Raw genomic sequence first — 20,597 nt, 5'->3', positions numbered from 1 at the left:
AACAGCTCACAAATTAAACAGGCAACTAATGGGAAAGAGAAAATATTGAGGCCCCAAATCAGCCAGTTGTAGAGCAATGGCCTGCAGTGGTGGCTCGCCCTATCAGGCTATCAAGGTTGCCCCGGCGGGCCCGGTGCTGCAGCTCCCGGACCACCTGCCGTACTCTCCCTCCTTTCGGTTCTGGGATCCAACTTCCGACCGACCAGAGGAGGGAGCTGCAGAGTCCTCGGACCGGCGCAAAACCACTCCTCACCCCAAGGTAAGTGTGTGTGTGTTGGTGTGTGGGTTGGTGTGTGGGTTGGTGTGTGGGTGTGTGGGTTGGTGTGTGGGTGTGTGTGTGTTGGTGTGTGGGTGTGTGTGGGTGTCTTGGTGTGTGGGTGTGTGTGGGTGGGTGTCTTGGTGTGTGGGTGTGTGTGGGTGGGTGTCTTGGTGTGTGGGTGTGTGTGGGTGGGTGTCTTGGTGTGTGGGTGTGTGTGGGTGGGTGTCTTGGTGTGTGAGTGTGGGTGGGTGGGTGTCTTGGTGTGTGGGTGTGTGTTGGTGTGGGTGTCTTGGTGTGTGGGTGTGTGTGGGTGGGTGTCTTGGTGTGTGGGTGGGTGTCTTGGTGTGTGGGTGTGTGTGGGTGGGTGTCTTGGTGTGTGGGTGTGTGTGGGTGTGTGTCTTGGTGTGTGGGTGGGTGTCTTGGTGTGTGGGTGTGTGTGGGTGGGTGTCTTGGTGTGTGGGTGTGTGTGGGTGGGTGTCTTGGTGTGTGGGTGGGTGTCTTGGTGTGTGGGTGTGGGTGGGTGGGTGTCTTGGTGTGTGGGTGTGTGTGGGTGTGTGTCTTGGTGTGTGGGTTCGTGTTGAAGTGAGTGAGGGTCTTAACTTCTCCGGAGCGGCTCTCCACCTGGAGCGTCGTGTTGTCATGGCGACCAGACCTCAAATGATAGCTTGCCATAGCAATGTGATGTCACATGACACCGTGACACCGCAGAAGGGCCGCTCTTCAAGAATCCCCTGGCTTGAAAGGTAAGTACAATCGGCTATTTACACCATACATATATTTATATTCCCCATTGATTGCTATCCCTATGGGAGAAGCGCAGGGATTCACTTTCTGTTTTGCACATTTGTATGGCCATTTCCTTCACTATCTGCATGCTCCTTATATGGAGAAGCGCGGTGATTATATTTGTTTTACATTATTTGTTGGGCCGATTTTAATCCTTAGCAGCACGCTCCTAGAGGGCAACACTACTATGGTGTAATTGAATATATTTAGCCAATCACCTGCAACTGCTTATTGAGCAGTTTGTGGCAGGCCAGCCCCTCCTCTTCTAGGTATATAATCTCCTAGCAAGGTCCCCTTATTTCACTCCACTTACATGTGAGTATCTGTACTGGTATATACCAGTTTTTAACTGCACTAGGTTATATAAGCATATGCTTTGATATTTTAACCCCTTCTGGGCTTATTTCACATAACACTAGTATGTATTTAGCGTAGGGACCTGCTAATGAGACTTACATTGACGTGGTTAGCAGGCTTGGCATTATTTGATCAAAGGATGTATACCAAAAGTCTCCTTTTTTCTTATAGGTATTTACACCATACATATATTTATATTCCCCATTGATTGCTATCCCAAAGGGAGAAGCGCAGGGATTCACTTTCTGTTAAGTACAATCGGCCCCTGCTGGTCTGTCATACGGTAATCATGTCTACATACTGTAATGATAGAAAACCCACTTTGGGTCCCAAAACCTGCCGTACTCATAAACACACAGCATACAGTTATTCCCCTACAGCCAGGGATTCTGGGTAATGACATGCAAATGAGCACTAATGGCAAGTCTCTTTTTGATGCTTATCCACTTTAACTATTCCAATAAAGAGGGAAATGCAGCAACGGTGAGTAGTACACAGAGGGAGACCGGAGGCCCTGACCCGAGGAGCTCACAGTTTAAAAAAAAGAAACCTTTTCAGCAGCATATATATTAAACTATAGCCGGGGGGCTCAACTCCAGTCCTCAACTCCCCCACCCACCCCTAACAGGTCAGGTTTTCAGGATATACCTACTTCAGCACAGGTGGCTCAATCAGTCCCAGCTTCAGCACAGGTGGCTCAATCAGTCCCAGCTCCAGCACAGGCTCAGAGCCTCTGATTGAGCCACCTATGCTGAAGCTGGGATATCCAGAAAACCTGACCTGTTGGGGGGGTCTTGAGGACTTCAGTTGAGCCCCCCTGAACTATAGCATGCTGAAAAAAACCCACTTGTTTGCAAACTCTCATACGGGACGAGGAAGTGCGCGTCTCCTCTGTCATCACGTGCGAAGACATGTCCATAGATAGGCGCCTGCTTATTAAGGTCTCTTCATGCAAATGAACGACACCACACTCATCAATGTAAAGAACACCATTCCTGTCCAGAGGACTTCTCTTCTTGGATAAACCTGGTGCTGTATTTTTTTGCACCAATGTTGCAGCTGCGAGATAAACAGGCCCTACAGGCTGCAGGCAAAACAATGGCTTGTAGTCAAAATGAACACGCATTACACTAAAACAAGTTGGGAAGTCCTTTAGCGTACACCCAAAAGGTACCTAAAGAGTGCCCGGGCTTTGCACAGATTAAGTTCTATTCGAGAGGAATGGGATTTAAGGTGTACCATGTCTTGGCACCATTAAGTTAACTTGGGCTTTAATGTACCACTGTATGATATTGGGGAGAATGGAAGTTGTGTTGTGGGGTTGGCCTAAACCAGGGGAGCGCAATATTTTTCTCCTGTGCCCCCAACCAGTTGTCCCACTCTCTGCACATCCCCCCCCCCCTTACCTCGGTTCCGCCGTTCTGGGGGGCATGACGTCATGTTGCCATAGCAACGTGACGTCCCATGACCCCGCGTTGCCATGGCGACGCACCTCCAGCAGCAGTCTGAACCAAGATAAGTGAAGTTTACAGAGGCCTTTGCCACTTCCCCGGCACTTAATTTAAGTGCCTTTGGGAAGCGAGTGGGGCCTCTGTAAAACCCACACCTCCCGCATATAATCTCGCTCCCCCAGCCCCCTAGTTTGCGCACCCCCTGTCCTAAACTTTACATTTTATTCAGCTCATAATGTCAAATAATTAGTTACCTGGAGCCCTCACATGTTGCATGTGTGAGAAATTAGGCACGGAAACCTATCAGCCTTCAAACACCCACTACCCGTTTTCTTATATATTTAGAACTAGCTGAGAGACCCGGCGTTGCCCGGGATGTAATGTTCCCGCTCCTCTCTCTCTCCTCTCCCCTTCCCCCTCTCTCTGTTTGTCCCCCATTCACATCAATCCAGTTCCCTCCCCCTCCCTCCTTTACAGCTCTGTTTGTCCCCCTTTACAGCTTCATGCAGTGTGTGTGCGTCAGTCATTGTGTGTGCGTCAGTCAGTCACTGTGTGTGTGTGTGTGCGCGTCAGTGAGTCTGACGCAGAAACACAAACACACACACAGACTGACTGACGCACACACACACACACGTCAGTCAGGGTATGTGTGTGCGTCAGTCAGGGTGTGTGCGTGCGTCAGTCAGGGTGTGTGCGTGCGTCAGTCAGGGTGTGTGCGTGCGTCAGTCAGGGTGTGTGCGTGCGTCAGTCAGGATTTGTGTGCGTGCGTCAGTCAAAGGGCAGGCGTGGGGGGGTGAAGGTCAGGGGTAGGGGGTGAAGGGCAGGGGTAGGGGGGGTGAAGGGCAGGGGTGGTGGGGGGTGAAAGTCAGGGGTAGGGGGGGTGAAGGGTAGGGGGGGTGAAGGGCAGGGGTGGTGGGGGGGGGTGAAGGGCAGGGGTAGGGGTGAAAGTGAGGCACAAATTGTTGGCAGGAGTAAAATGTCCCTCTATACACACACACACACACACACACCGGGAGTGAGAGGTGGTGGAGAGTGGGACTGCCGCAGATCCGAGGAGGCTGCTTGGCTCCCCAGAGGCCGGGGAGGTGGCACCGTGGAGTTAGCGGCGGGGAGGTAGCGCCGGGGAGGTAAGGGAGCGTTGGCGGCTGGGGTAGGAGGGCCGCGCTTACCCTCCGTCCGGGAGCCGGTGCAGGGTGGCGGCGCACGTGGTGGGGATGTTGCGGAGAAGTAAGGGTGCGGCGGTGAGGTAGCGCCTCGCTTCCCCTCTGTCTTTCCGGGAGCCGGTTGAGAGCGAGGGGGGAGGAGCCTGAAGTTGGCGGCAGGTGGGCCGCGCTTCCCCTCCATCCGGGAGCCGGTGCAGGGCGACGCACGTGATGGGGGGTACGGGGGGGACGGGGGGGACAGTGTGTGTGTCTCTCCTTTGGCCCGTCACTCCGCCTCAGGCCAATGAGAGGTGTGCGGGGGCGGGCGGGCCAAGGGAGCAATCTCATTGGCCTGGCCCAAGGTCCAATGGGATTGCCGCTAGGGACACAGGGAGGGACACGGAGACACAGCCACATATGACGCTTTCAGAAATATATAGTAAGATGAACATGGCTGCAATAATTGCTTCCCTTCCCTGCCATTATGTACACTCATTACATGGTCAGGAATGGGATGTCCAGCAGTAGGTCAAATTCAAAGGGCTCAAGGCCTAGCATTTCAAACATGTAACATATTAATGCATAGGGAAAATGTCAAGTTTACGTTTGAATCCATAAATATGATTTACACGCGTTTGTCACAGTGAATGCAGAATACACAGCTTGGCAAACCCAACCAACACATCTCAAACGTTATACAGGTGTTCAGCTCTATTTAAATGAATGGGAAAAACTTCTCCAGCATGGGACAGACTGAAAACATATTGGATAGGGGTCATTGGCAGGGCTGCTGGGCTTTTGCCTTAAATGTTTTTTTATTTATAAAAATGTTTTACCAGGAAGTAATACACTGAGAGATACCTCTCATTTTCAGGTATGTCCTGGGCACAGAGTTATGATGACAGATACAGTACATGGGCATATTAAAAGAACAGGGTTATATAGTCAATTCACATACATTTTATGGAGAGATCAAGTTGGAAAATTGGGTACAGGGGATAAAAGGGCCGGTGAGTTTCAGATTGAAATAGAGCAGCTTTAACATTAAATGGAAGAGCCAAAGTCTTTAATACAATATGGTGGGCACTTTCCCTCGTGTTTTGGGTCAGGTTTTGCCAGAACTCCATTTATTTGTTTTTGATGTTGCATTTGTACCAAATATGGAAAAAAAACACAAAATAAGCAGTAAAAATGCTGAAGTAGCATAATACAGGATTAACAATTCTTAGAATATGTATAGAATCACAAAAACAATGAAAAAAAGATATGGTGAAAAATACCTAAGGATGGGCACTCGTCTGGTGTTCTGGTTTTTTGTTCTAAAACTCGGACGGGTTGTGGTGGTGGGTTGGGTTTTAGGATGCAAGGTTTTGGTAGGTTCAGATTTAACGCGCCCAGATGTGCCCATTTCTAATAGTTAAAATATGAAAGTGTTCCCGACATTGACATGAGTTATGCAACACGTTGAATATAATGGAGATAACAATAGGTTAATTAGATTAGATTAGAGTTGCATTCCTCTGTGCAGCTGTAGATCAGAGATGGCCAACTCCAGTCCTCAAGGGCCACCTTGAGAATATCCCTGCTTCAGCACAGGTTGCTCAGTCAGAATGATGGAGTCACCTGTGCTGAAGCAGGGATATCCACAATACCTGGCCTCTTGGTGGCTCTTGAGAACAGGAGTTGGCCACCCCTGGCATAGGTGAAAGAGACCCCTAGGGATGTGCGCGTGCATTTCATTTATTGCCTGTGAAAGTGAATGCACCTCTAAACTGTTAGACAGGGAAAGCAAAGCCCATGAATGCTAGTGGCTGTTATTTAAAGGAAGCAGTTACAAAGATTAGTCATTAACGAAGTCTGCAGAGAATTTGCAAAGCTGCTAAAAGAGGTTTTTTTTGTTTTTTATACCTCATGTAAAGCATCCATGCCATTTGCTAAGTGGACAAGTCATTTGCTCTAATTGCAAATGAGACAAATTTCAAAGTGAAAACATATAATATGCTTTAAAACCGTGCAAAAATCGTGACTCGTGGCACCTCGAGAGCGAGGTAATTAGAGGATCAAGGTTGAAAGACTTCGTTAGAATAATGTAACCCCCTGTGTGATGCAACACTCACCCCTGCCCTGACGAACATAAGAGCAGCCAGTAACAGGGGCGGTGGAAGAGGAGGGACCAAGAGGAAGTGGTGCGGGCAAGACACGGGAGTCAGATCTGCACAATCCTGAATGCCTTCAGGCTCGTTCGAGAGTGACCCAGGAGCCAGTCTGAGTCCCGCTGAGAGAGAGCCGAGAGTTGCTGGAGTGAGAGCAGTACATTGTGGCGAGAGGCACAGAGGATCCACGCCACAAAGTTGCACGAAGTACCGTCGAAGGGGGGCCCTCAACGACTGCAGTTAAAAGTATAACTGAAGCATACACCGACACACACACACACACTCAGCTCTTTGCTGACCCACTGCTGGATGAAGCCCCCCAATGATCTCCCAGGTTCTGCGGTTCCAGCCTCTTCATGTCGCTCCCACACATTTTCAGATTTCATCCTCCCATATTACTTTTTGTCAGAGTCTTGGTCTTTTAAATTGATCTTGGAATCCAGTCGAGGACCATCTTTGTCCAACGATGGTTATACCTTCTTGCCATGTATCCCGTCCTGCAGCCATTTTAATATCTTCACCTTTGTGATGACGTCACAGACTTTTGTTTGGTTCCAAACCCATTCATTCTTTTGCCTGACTTTTTGGGTAATACCCAGCATGCATCTCTCCAGACGTCCGAGTTATACATAGAATAGGTCCTTCTTGTGTGGGCCTGGCTAAACCATCTCTCATTGCCAAGACCTCGCTGGACACACCTTGAAATGTGCTTTGAAATAAAGGAGATCTGTTGTTCCTGCTGGATTTGTGATAGCAGTGACATACTGAGCATGTCACAGGTCCCTCCTATAGGAAGGAAGAATACATACGCAAGGTGGCATCCGCTTTCTGATACCATAAGAGGACAGAACGGAAAAGGAATTCAAGTGGTTATTATAATAATAATAAAAACAATCCAGTCAAAAACCATGTATAAACAGGAACCAAAAAAGACAAAGTACTACTTTCCAGCAGGTAGAAATGATCAAAGAGGCAGGGAGAGCGTTCCCACAGTGAAAAACCGAGCTAATTTATTAGCAGCATGGATACATACAGCATACACAGGCCAAAAATCCTCCACCAACGCGTTTCAAGCGTTAGCTCTTTATCAAGGCGATTCCTTGATTATACACTATATTATTTCATATATGTGTCTGGACACTTTATTGTGTGTATACCTTACTACAGTGCCATGTGGGATACTACCAGTTGATTGGTTTCATAGGAGATTACCTCATCTATTGATACCTTAAGGGTACTCCTGCTAAAGGTTTCTAATTAACTTGATTGCGTATACTTGCTCACGCTGAGCATTGCACAATTTGTTTATCAAAACCCATGTATACACTGAAACAACATCGACATTGCCCTGCTGGTCTAGAATTGTGGATCAAAGCCAACGGAAACTATTTGTCTTTGTTTTCTTAAGATGTAGAATAAAAGTAACAGGCTCCAACTAGATTGATTTAACATAAAAATACATGTTTTCCCCTAATTCCAAATATAGCAATGCAGTTTTTTCCCAAAGACCTTCTCTTTTAAGCGGTGGAAACATGTGATATTTAGAAGCATGTGGTTTTGGCTTTTTTTTTAAGGGGTTAGCCTGGGTGCACAGGATACACATTCTTAATAAACAGGTTGTAACGTTTGGTCTTACTATTATTACCTTAAAGCAGCAATCCAAAGGGAAATTTGGTTTGCAGTTTTTTTTTTAACATAGGATTGAAGCGGGGGGTCTTCGGAGCTGAACCCATTAATTTCAGCTCCGGGGACCCCCTGCGTCCACAGATATAGACCTGCATAAGGGGTGCAAGTAGCAGCTTTGGCTGAGCTAGCTGGAGTTTAAAGTTTAAAGCTCCTGAGTCACGTGTCACGCAGCAGATGACATCACGGCTTCCCAATGGGCCGCAAGGCGTGGGAGCTTTGAAACGCCGCCATTACGTAAACCCTACTAGCCAAGTGGAGTGGCTACCGGCGCCCCCTACAGCGGTAATTCCGGAAGCAGGAGACCCCCCTGCTTCAATCCTTTTTACACATCGGTGGGAAGCAGGGGGTTCCCCAGAGCAGAACCCCGTTAATTTCAGCTCCAGGTACCCCCTGGCTCCCACAATACATACATAGGTGCCGAAGGTTACGGCCAAGTATTTAAATCCTGTGTCACGTGGGCCAATGGGCAGCTGTGGCAAATAACATTGTGGCTTCCCGTTGGCCCACGTGATGCTGGAGATTTAAACCGCCATTTTGTTTCCCCCTGGAGGGGATGCCACCAGTGACACCTTTCTAGATAAGTATCTCAGGAACCAGGGGGGCCCCAGAGCTGAAGTTAACGTAGTTCAGCTCCGGAGACCCCCTGCATCATACACATGTAATACAAAATAAAATGGCGGCAAAGCAAGCACGGGGAAAGTATAATACATACACACACGCACAAATGATACAAATGAAGAATACGAAGGCTTGTTGCTGTAATTCAGGAGTTGCCCACTCCAGTCCTCAAGGGCCACCAACAGGTCACGTTTTAAGGATATCCCTGCTTCAGCACAGATGGCTCAATCAAAGACTGCACCACCTGTACTGATGCAGGGATATCCTTAGAACCTGACCTGCTTGTGGCCCCTGAGCACTGGAGTTGGCCGCCCCTGCTGTAGTTGATAGAGAGCTAGAATATGAAGGACTTTCACACCTCCAGTTTCCCTCTGTCACTGCTGCAGCACGACTCGTTTTCTACAGGCATTTTTACGCCACTAAATATGGCTTTACTTCCCTCCCACGTGTGACATTTATTACTTCATGCTTTTTTTCCAGAAGTGCCATGTTAATAATTAAATGGTTACCGGGGTCACCGGCCGCCATTACGGAACCAAGGACAAAGTGCGGACCTGGACCCCCAGATCGTTCCGTGGGTGGGGGGAGCGAGGGTTGTTGTAGTCTTGTTGAGCAAGGGGGTAAGGGTGGTAGAGAGAAGCAGGCCCTGCCTGTGGACAGGAGGCACAGCCCCAGCCTGGGGTGGGCCCTGCCTGCAGACAATCCTGGAAGCCAGGCCCCACTTCCGGTATCGGTGGGGCAGGCCACCAGAATCGCTAGGCCTGGGACACTCCCTTAGTTAAAAATGTTTAGCATCCCGCCCCCCCCCCCCTTCCTTCAAAACCCAGTTAGTTATTAAAAGACTCAGTATTCGGTGTTGGTGTCTTAAAGCTGCTCAAATGAATACATTGTAGTGACTTAGCTGACACTTTGTAATGCACATGTAACAGCCCACTGTAACCATGATTCCACGGTTACTAGTAACAGATTTCTACGTTACAGTGTTATATGTAGTATACAAGGTAATTTGGGCTGCTGCCTATGCCAGGGAGGTCCATAACCTAACAAATAAAATGCCTTAAAAACCTGTAAATCCAGCTATATGGTTTTATTTATTTCATTTTTACTGGATTGCAACTGTGAGGCCTAACGGAGCTAAGCTGCTCTATTTTTAGCCCTGAGACCTCCCAATTCCCAAGATACTTAAAGCTGTAGATTGCTTCAATATGGCTGCCAAAAAAACAGCGTCCCTTTGGGCCAATAGGAAGATGCAAACTCATGTGTTGTGGCTTCCTATCGAATAACCATTTGTATGTTCAGGGAGAACACTGGTAATTTTGCCTGTGTAAGCTTTTGTTTGAAAGAAGCCTGTAATAATCCCATCATTAGATTAATCTCATGTTTGGCTACGGTGGGGACCCAGCGTGGAGGGTAGGGACCACTTTAACACCACTAAAGAAAGGAAATGCATCAATATTTTAGTGTTTTGCCTTATTGCACAGCCAGGTGTATCTGCCCCAAAAATACTGGGTTTAGAACACACTTTAGTAAACGAATCCAGTGGGAGCTAAAGGTTATTCAGCGTATTCAAATCAGAGATTTCAACATGATTTGTCAAAACACCACACTGATTTGTACAACGGATATAAAGGGTCTTCATTCTCTCGGTGACTAGACGTCGAGATTTCGGTTTTGGGTGTTTCATTTTTGGTCTTTCAGGTGTTTACATTTTATCAAACAAATCTGTGTCCGTCAGTGTTAACAGCGGGGAAAAGATGGACATGGTTGAATTCAGTGTTTATCTGGGTACTTTTTATTAGTTTCCATACTTCCTGTGTGTCGCCTTTGTATCCTATCTGTGGCTGGGCTGCTACAAAAGCTCTCATTCAATAAGAAATTGTGCTTCATTTCTTCAGGTTTTTTTTTAACTTAATTTTTTTTATTGAATTGTCTGAAGGGTACAGAAAAGAAAAAGGGGGTGGAGGGGAAGGGGGTACAGAAATTAAAGAGGGAGGTGTCCATCCGCATACATTACTATAAACAAGATAACAGAATTGCATACACATTCATATCCCTTTGGCAATATTTGTTGTCCAATACCCAATCTCCCAACAGATGAGTAAATCCCCTTTTATCACATGTGGTGGAGCTCCCTCTGATGGCCCGGATACCCGAGAATTCTGATCTTTCCTGGCTCTATGCTTCCGACCCTTCTCATGGACCCCTGACCCAGACTCGAGTCCAACTTTTCCCATGCCAAATCCTATAGCTCCCTTGGGAAAGCCCCTGCCCGGATAACTATAACATTGTCCTTGCGTTTACCCCCTGGATACCTGCCGAAAGGATCCAAGGTTGCCACACTTTTAAAAGTTAGCTGCAAGAGTCGTTTGACAGGGCTAAGAGCTTCTCCGTGTGGCAGATGAATCCCAGTCTATTTTTTATTTTAGGGGGGACTCCGGGCTGCATCCACACTGCGGCAATATCACACCTTACTGCTGTGGAGATATGTGTCATTAGTTTGTTCTCCTGTCTAGGCATGTTGTCAGACGGTCTGATTAACAGAAAGAGCTAAGGGTCCAGTTCCAGGTCAATCTGAAGCATTCTTTGGATCCATAATCTTACTTTTCCCATTAGGGAGGACACCATCGGGCACATTCACCACGTGTAAATGAATGAGGCCTGACCTCCGCAACCTTTGGGGCAATCTGGGGGGGTATCCCAGAACTAATCTGGAAAGTCTGAGGGGCGTCAAGTACCACCTCATCAATACCTTACACGCGTTTTCCCTAATTACTGTGAATATTGAACATTTAGCTACCGCCAGGAGGATGGTGTCCCTGTCCTCTACATTTATTTCTTCCCCAGGTCTTGTTCCCAATAGGGTCATATATTTCAGTTTTTTGTGAGCAAGCTGAGGGGAACTGACCGCCGCTCCATATAGGACCGAGATAAGGCCTGAAGTTCCCAATCCCCTTAGGCAAAGAGATTCAAATCTTGTTAACAAATTATTGGGGCTCGACTTAAGATAGAATGCCTTGAGTTGCAGATAACTAAATATTTCCCTGCTAGGCATTTTTTTCACATCTGGAAAAGTTGAAATGACTTGAGTTTCAAGTCGGGCCCAAGTTCTCTGAGCCTAAAGACTCCTGCTTCCCTCTAAACTGAGAAGCTAATTTCCCATAAATGGGGGAGTTGTCAGAGAATGTCTGTTTCAAGGAGGCCCATAACCTAAGGGAATGGGCAATTGTTGGTAATTTAGTGTTTTCACGGGTCTGTTTATTGGGATCCATAGTAAATTATGGAGCTTAATCGGGGAGTTAAAGAAGACTCTAGATCTGTCCATCTCACGGATTTGTCTGTGAGCTAGAGAACCATCTGGCTCAGCTGAGCAGCCCTGTAATATAATTAATAATAGTTTGTTCTTGTATAGCGCTGCTAGTTTTATGTTTACTCCAAATGAACCTCGTGATAAGGGATTGGTGGTCTGATATCTCTTTTTCTATCTCTGGGATCGGCAGCGTTTGGAACAGGTACAAATGGCGAGGGAGAAGATTCATTTTTATACATTGAATTCTCCCTATCCAGGATACGTTGTGGTCGGACCATGCCCCTAGTTCGTCCTCAGCAATCTCAGATAATTTTCCCGGTACAGAGTATTATAACACTTTGTAATATTTACACCTAGGTATTTAATGGCTGTCGGTTGCCACTTAAAATCAAAGTTAAGCTCCAGTAATTTAACCGTAGCATGTGGTAGATTAATATTAAGGGCCTCTGATTGTCGTTTATTTTAAACCCGGAAATTGAGTTGAATGTTGACAGAGTGGAGAAGAGATTGGGAAGTGATGTCATTGGGTTAGAGACCATGAGGAAAACATTGTCTGCAAACAGCGCTATCTTGTAGAATTGGTTCTTCACCTGTATCCCTGTGATGTTCGGTTAATACGTATATATTTGCTGCAAGCGGTTCCATACAAAGGGCGAACAGCAAGGGCGACAGGGGACATCCCTGCCTCGTGCCATTCTTTATGAGAAAAAGATCAGAGGGGAACCCCTGGCTAATTACCCTTGTCGACGGGGTCATGTATAGAGCCATAATTGCCTGAAGGAAAGGGCCTTTAAATCCGAAGGCTTGTAGAGTCCTCCCCAGATATACCCAATCTATACGGTCGAATGCTTTTTCAGCTTCCAACCCTAGTACCATGGATGGAATTTTGTTTTTGGTGGAGAAGGCTATCAGGTTTTTAATTCTTCTGGTGTTGTCCGAGGCCTGACTTCCAGGTATGAAGCCCATCTGATCTGGAGGAACCAGAGACGGCAACAATTTGTTCAGTCTATTTGCTAATATCTTGGAGTAGATTTTTAGGTCGGAGTTAATTAGGGAAATGGGTCTATAACTGGCACAATTGGTTGGGCCCTTTCCTTCTTTGTGAATTAATGCAATCGACGCTTGCAGCATATTACTAGGAAATTGTGTTAGAGAAAAATGAATTGAAGAGGGATAGCATATAGGGAGCTAGTATACGGGATAATTTTTGGTGCTATAAATTGGAGAAGCCATCTGAGCCTGGCACTTTTCGATGGTTTCAAATTTTTGATAACTAATAATAGTTCGTACAGGTCTATTTTTTGGCCTAGTTTAGTGTTATCTGTACTCAAAATTGAGGGGAATCTTGCATCCTGAAGAAAGTCCTCCATTTGTTTGGATGTTCTGGAATTGTGATCTGTTTTGTTCCCATAATAGAGAATGGAGTAAAAGGTCTTACATTCTTTGCTTATTAATGGAGGGTTAGAAGTGAGTAGACCAGACTCTTGTCTTATTGCGTGAATAGCCTGACTCGCTTGCTTTTTCTTCAATTTAGCTGCCAGCATTGCACAAGAGTTGTTGGCCTTCTCATAGAACCTACTTTTTGTCCAATTAAAAGAATTTTCGGCCTGAGACGTCAGGAGCAGATTCAACTCCACCCTCGCCTCATTAAGGTCGATCCGTTACCGTCCTTCTGGTGGGCTCTGGTCAGGTCCACAATTCTACATTTAAATGCCCTGATCTTAGCCTCCCTTTTCCTCTTCCCGCCCATGGTGAGGCTAATAAGCATGCCTATCATAGTGGCCTTGTGAGCTTCTCATAAAATAAATGGGGAAGACACGCTGCCTATATAAGATTCGAAGTAGGTCAGGGCCTCTTCCAATAACTCTCTGGTCTCTGGGACCTTTAGTAGTGGTTCGTTCAATCTCTACTGGGAGTTAGGTGGACGAGAGTTTAAGCCTGAGCAGCGACCTTCCACTGGGGCATGGTCCAACCATGTGACCATATCAATCCTGGCGAATGTAACTTTTGGGAGCAATCATGTAGGAGCAAAGATATCATCTATACGGAAGTATGTGCCGTGCGGAGGGCAGAAAAACATGTATTCCTCAGCCCCTGGAAATAATTCCGACCACACGTCACATAACTGCAAGTTCCTAAGCCCTTTGAGTAAGGCTCGTGTGTCCTTCCTATGCCTCGTTTGGGGTCCAGATCTGTCCATTTCAGAGTCAATTGTCAAATTGAAATCCCCTCCCAGAAACACCTGTCCTGTTGCTACCTGTCCCAGGATATTGAAAAATGTGGTCGTGATTTTGCCGCTGGCCTCGTTGGGTGCATATACATTCACGCGAGTCAGCTCCTGGTCATATAGGGATCCCCCTACGATCAGATCGTACAGTCGTGGCCTTAAAGGGAATGTTATTTTTTTAATCAAAATCGAGACTCTTTTTTTTGGGGGCTGCAGCATGGTGTACCTGCTTATATGGTCTGTCAAAGTAGGAGGGAGTCCTGCCTTGTCTAAAGTGATAGTTAATTGCAGGAACTCAATGTAGCTAATCTTCACCTGGACTAATGAGAGCTCTGTAAAAAAAACTCATGTGAGACACAGGACAGAGATTCCTTAGCTCACATTTAGGCTGACATAAGGAGGAGGACTGCAGAGATTTTCCTCAGCACACAAGGTCCTGCAATGAGAGAGTCTTCAAGCACACAGGACTGTGTGTTGACAGCAAGACAGGAGGGGACAAGACCTCAATACCTGGACATGGACATTTCCATAGCACACAAGGGTGCGGACCCAGGAGAGCAGAGAGGCCTTCCCTTACAGCTACAACAGACACAGATAAGACTTTCTTGTTGGATTGTTGGACGGTGTGTGTGTGTGTGTGTGTGTGTGTGTGTGTATAAATATGTATATAAGTTTGGGGTGGTAACCAGTTTAGCTAGCCACTCGGTTAGAACGGGCTGGAGTAAAGGTTTAGTTATTCTCCAAAGTGGAGTAGGCCTTTATTTTGTTTCTTTTTGTATGTTTTGCCTTGTTAAAGGAACAGGCACAATAAAGCCAGGATTTCATTTCACCCTAAAACGGTCTCCATTTGCATACCTCTGCACACATCTCTTACAGCCCACTATAGAAATCAAAGCACGCTTTGAAACTCATTAAAAATGTAATCAATCCTCCTGCATCTCACTATTGCTTTTTCTGTTTACCGTTTCCTCACTCCTTTGTGAACGTTTCTGTTCTCTCCAAAATCCCCACTGCACCATTATTTATACACCTTTCTTCCATCAACTTCTTTACCCCTCAATAAAAAAAACACCCACACAAATCCTCTATTCACACCCTCTATCTACTCCTTCCTGCTGCTGGGGATCTCCCCTAAGCAGAAACCCAAACATACACACCTGATTTCACCCATGCCTCCCTGCCATCTCTTCCCCTGTAAATTGTGTTAATCCTCTCATTTTAATACCGACTAACCTTAAAACTCACCCCACAAATCAAGCATCCCAATAGCCTGCACTCATGGTTACTGTCCCACACTCAGTCACTTATACCACCCATTGTGACCAAGCACTGCCATGTATAGCACTTATTCCCTCACCTGCTGTCTCTGTAAATTCCCCATCAAACCTCTTAGATTGCAAGCTCTTCGGGGCAGGGATTTCCTTTCCTATTGTCTGATTTTGCTGCACTTATTGTATTATTATAGTTCCCTGTACTGTATTCTTTGTGAAGCGCTGAGTACACTTTTGGCGCTATATAAATAAAGACATACATACATACATACAATTAAGAGATTATTTTTTTTTAAATGTAGTAAGTATTATCTAATGCTACAAAACTGATTTATTTAAAAACACATGTAGGCTATTGCTTGGATTGCTCCTTTAACTTGCTTCATATAAAAGGGTTCTTATTTGTTGACTGTCACCAAATGGAAAGCAGAAAGGATTGTTAGAATTGCAGAGGAGGGTGTGGGGTTGTTACGGGGAACAGGAAGCTGTGTGCGACAGTCTATACGTCACTTTAATACAGTCCAGTCTCTTGGTAAAAATCATAAGGCAGCAGAGTAATCACATAGTGCTGACAATGTTCCCAGTGCAAGAACCCAACATACAAGTTCTTTGGGCCAGGATCTCATTGTGCGTGCAAGTGCAAACTGGGTGGAGAGTTTTGCTTAAAAGGGCCATTTAGCATAAAAGAAAAACCCACACAACATATTGGTGTAATTGGTCTTCTTAGACAGATGTAATCACCCTAACAGCGTGTGCGGTTGCATTTCTCTGGTCACATGGACTTCAGACATATCCACTGCTTATGTTTATAAGTTTAACTAATGATCAACCGAGCTGCAGTAATGACGGCCCCTCCAAGAGTCACCCCAATATGCTTCACTTTCACTGCTCCTGTCCACCTAGCCATTGGACAGGGTTAACATCGGGAGGAAGAGACAGACAGACTTCACAGACCCAGACATCTCAGCACCCCCCCACCCCCCTGTATCTCTGCTGTGAGGGTCTGTTTGCCGCTCAACTGTTTTCACTTCACCTCAGCCTTTAAGAAACACCTGAGTCGCAGCCAAAGGGTGGCAGCCGTTTGCCGATGTTCCAGCTGCTCCGTTATTGGTCTTCGGTAAAATATTTCCGATTTATATTGCAGCATTTCCATGTTTACACTTTACCCTGCTCTCGCAGCTCTACTTCCACATAATCCCAACCCCTTCAATTAACAAGCAGCTCTCCGGAACACCCCACATTTCTCATCCCCCGGCACCATATGTTTGCATTTACCATTCCTTATAGAGCGCGAGGTCTTTGGGTTCAGAGCCCTCCATACCGACTGTAACAATGCAACTTAATGTTTGATATTTTATTGTTTCCAACCTCCAACCGTATTGTGCAACGCTACGGAATATGTTGGTGTGTTAGAAATAAAAAGATAATAATTACTTTGCCAACAAAGACCAGAGCAAAAAGAACAATGTATCTGTTGGTTTGGGGACTGCAACAGTCTCGTCACCAAAAGAGATCAATGTTTTTTTCTTACATAATGCTTAGTGCACTCAGCGCTGTGCAGGCATAAGGAGTGCCTGTCCCGCAGAGCTTACAATCTTATTTGGGTGGCTGAGGTTCAGGGAGATAAAGTGACCTGCCCAAGGTCACCAGAAGAGCAGACACTGAGAATTCAAAGGCAGTAACATTACCACTAAGCTGCTCCTTCAGCCCAGGTCATAAGAGATTAAACTAAACAAAAAGTATTACCACAGTAATGTGAAACTTAGTAGAAATATATATATATATATTTTTGTCAAATCATCTACATTTAAACTTAAATGAAAAAGGTAACTACCCTTCGTTTCCTTTCGTCCCCTGACGAAGCTGTGGGAAGCTGGGTAACAAACCGTTAACAACGTATCAAGTGTGCATTGCCCCACCTCTCCCCGTATTAAATGGGGGTGAAATATCTGGTCACTGACTCAGCTAGTAAATGTGGATACTCTGTTACAACCGATTGAATGTGGCTGATATCTTCCTGAGCAGGGGGAAGACGGCTTCACCGCCCTTATCCCTACAGCGGCACGTCTGAAACAGAACGAAGGCCTTACCTGGGATAGCAGCCTCACCACTTGTTAGCATTTGGTCGCCAATTTTGTCCCAAAATCTACTGGGAAACCAGGAAAGAAAAAAAAGAAAAAAAAACCAGAAAGGAGGAAGCCGCAGACAGGAAAAGATCAGGATCTCAGCTGCAGCTTTCACTAGCAGAGCTACTTTCTGCAGAGCTTACACAGGGAAGTATTATATTCAGCATATTCCTCCCTGCAAAAACACCAGTGCTTCAAAATATCGTGCACTATTGTGCAAACGCCACGGAAAGCTCCTCCCTTTAAAGGTAGAGCTTCCTCCTCAGGTCATTGCAGCTGCACAGGAGCAGGTCGCAGAGCAGCGACAGGTTTTACACTTTGTGGGAAGTAACACTTTTTTTTTTTTGTGAAAGCCACCTAAAAAACTGGTGTTATATTAAAATTAATAGGGGAGCTGTTCCTAATGTCAAGAAAGTCTAAAGCACTCAGACAGGTGGGGAAAGCTGTTCCAACCTTGTTTTTGGAAAAGCTCTAGACAAGGGGCAGCCAACTCCAGTCCTCAAGAGCCGCCAACAGGTCAGGTTTTCAGGCTAGCCCTGCTTCAGCACAGGTGGCTAAATCAGTGGCTCAGTCGACTGGTTGAGCCACCTGTGCTGAAGCAGGGATATCCTGAAAGCCCGACCTGGCTGGTGGCCTTCGAGGACTGGAGTTGGCCGCCCCTTGCTTTACACCAGCGGTGCGCAAACTAGGGGGGTGCAAGATTATTCCGGGGTGGGCGCGGCGGTTGCAGAGGTCCCGCCCTCTTCCCCCAAGGCATTAAAATTAATGCCGGGGGACCGTGTGAGCCCTCTTCAACTTCACTTACCTTTGGCGATGCGTCGCCATGGCAACGTGGCGTCAGATGATGCAGCGGGGTCACGTGACATCACGTTGGCATGGCAACATGACATCACAGCGTTATTTGACGCCGGAGAGGAGGGAGGGGGGGGGCACGCTTGAAAGATCGCGCACCGCTGCGTTAGACAATACTTATTGTGTTCGTTTACAGAAAGCATCGGGTCTTTTCAATGTATTTCCCTTTTACTCTTTATAAAAAGAACAGGACTTAAGTTTGTCGGTGGAAATAAAAAGCAGCGGCACGTTGTACTCCTGAGCGCCGCCACACAAACCGCAGCTTCGGAAAATGTAAGTACTCCGCATCCTGGTTTTTCCTTGGAAATCCCATAACGCACGTGCTGATGGACCAGCGAAAACGTCAGAAATTAAACGCAGCGATCGCGCATTCCTAAAAATGTATCTGTCAGCCGGGCACTCAAAAAGAATACCTTACTATGGCGAGATTAAAAACATTGGTGTCAACGTTTCCACTCTGACCTTCATCAGCATTCATTACCCTCATTCTATAGCTGCAAGGGGCTGAAGATTTTTTGCCCGGGAAGTTTGGGGATCCAGAGCTGCTAGAATTTGGGGTATTCCAGTGCCAGCCTCAGTGTGGTGCTGTCAGAAATACCCCTAGCTCCGGTTGCTGTAAAAAAATAAAGAAGTGCATTGCTACTTTTATGGTATAGGCTGCAAAACACACGACTTCCGTGTTCAGTACACGGTAAAGCAAGGGTGGCCAACTCCAGCCCTCAAGTGCCACCAACAGGTCAGGTTTTCAGGATATCCCTGCTTCAGCACAGGCGCTTCAATCAGTGGCTCAGTTGAAGATAGAACCAACTGTACTGAAGCCGGGACATCCTGAAAACCTGACCTGTTGGTGGCTCTTTAGGACTGGCTCTGCCCACCCCTGCTGTAAAGTCGATTTCTCGTTGCTGGGCAATATTGTAGCACCCAGATAAATAGAGAATAAACTGATACAATGATTCTTTTATAGAAAATGTGTCTTTTTAACATGAAAACAGCCACGTTCCTGCCAAGAATGGGGTTGTGATGTTTGTTAACCCTTTGGATGCAACACGGGTCAAAAATACACCGCAACAGGTAAAACATGTGTTTAAAATAATTTTCAAAGAGACTGTGGGGTTATTTCTCTTTGGGGCTTTAACTTGCCAGGTGGAGGAAGTCCAATCAAAGCTACAAATGCGAGGCACCAATGGATACCAACTGATTGAGGAAGCAACATTCTGCAACATCAAGGTTAAGGCAGTTCCCATGCAAACCGGTATGTCCTCTTTTATACTGTAAAACCCCCGCTCAGTGCCAGGAAGGCAGAGCAGATCCATTTAACTCCATTCAGCACCGATAGAGTATCCTGCAGCAAAGCATCATGGGCAGGCTTACTGCTGAATCAATTAACTCCCCCCCAAAAATAAATATGACATTTTTGGGGTTTCTAGAAATAATTAACATTTGGGGTATATTTTTGTGTGATCCACATCTAGGACCCATTTTACCCAAGAAGGCTCCTATTCTTTATAGAAAGGCCAGGAACATCAAAAGCACTTTAGTTCCTAGCAGACTCGGGCATGTTGATGACTCTCGCTGCATCATGTGTATCCATACTTAGGAATTGCAGGTGTGGCAGCAGCATCACATGTGAACATATCCAGTTCTGTTCTAAGGTGAATAAGGAGATGTTCAAGGGGAAAGGGAGAATTCATTGACTCAGTACTTTTGTTACCTACCTCTTGTTTTGTGCCTGTAGGTTACAATATGTGGGTAGGACCACACATACTCTAGGTACTAGGTTCCTGGAACACAAGCACAACACAATTAGGGGTGTCGACACACACACACACACACACACACACACACACACACACACACACACACACACACACACACACACACACACAGTGTATCCAAACACTTTCTCTCGGCACAATAAGAATCCACGTTCACTTAGGATTATGTGGCTTGAGCGGACACCTGTAACTTTGCTTGGTGGGGATAGGTTCAAGTCCCTTGATAGAAACAAATCTTATTGGATTTACTGGCTAGGTACTCTCACTACGGGTAGTTTAAATGAATGTCTAGATACTAGCACCTTGGTCTAATCATCATTTTATCTCTTATCAGAGTTATGGGAATTTTGTAATGCTTTCCTTTTGGGAGATATTTGATATAGACTATTTATATCCTCATCCTCTTCTTACATATTTTCTGATACACACATTTTGTATTATCTTTTTATTGTTATTACTCTCAGAGGTTTTAAACACACATATATATACACACACACACACACACACACACACACACACACACACACACACACACACACACACACACACACACACACACACACACACACACACACACACACACATAT

At 46.1% G+C, this 20,597-nt stretch overlaps 1 protein-coding gene across 6 annotated transcripts in view; it reads right to left on the bottom strand.

Annotated features, from left to right (window-relative positions):
- FGD4 (FYVE, RhoGEF and PH domain containing 4) overlaps positions 1 to 20,597 on the bottom strand; it is a 154,850-nt gene that overhangs the window by 43,220 nt on the left and 91,033 nt on the right. The window contains exon 1 of one of the 6 annotated variants that reach the window (XM_075602709.1): positions 17,348 to 17,588. The exons of the other annotated variants lie outside the window; for them this stretch is intronic. Within the exon in view, the coding sequence (XP_075458824.1) occupies positions 17,348 to 17,378 (31 nt within the window). The 5' untranslated portion in view covers positions 17,379 to 17,588. Of the gene's footprint in view, positions 1 to 17,347; positions 17,589 to 20,597 lie in introns of those variants that run through there. 6 annotated transcript variants of the gene reach the window in all.

Source organism: Ascaphus truei, chromosome 5 (assembly GCF_040206685.1).
Source record: "Ascaphus truei isolate aAscTru1 chromosome 5, aAscTru1.hap1, whole genome shotgun sequence".
Classification (NCBI taxonomy): Eukaryota; Metazoa; Chordata; class Amphibia; order Anura; family Ascaphidae; genus Ascaphus; species Ascaphus truei.
Note: the sequence above shows the minus strand (reverse complement) of the source record. Positions and strands in the feature narration are given on the sequence as shown.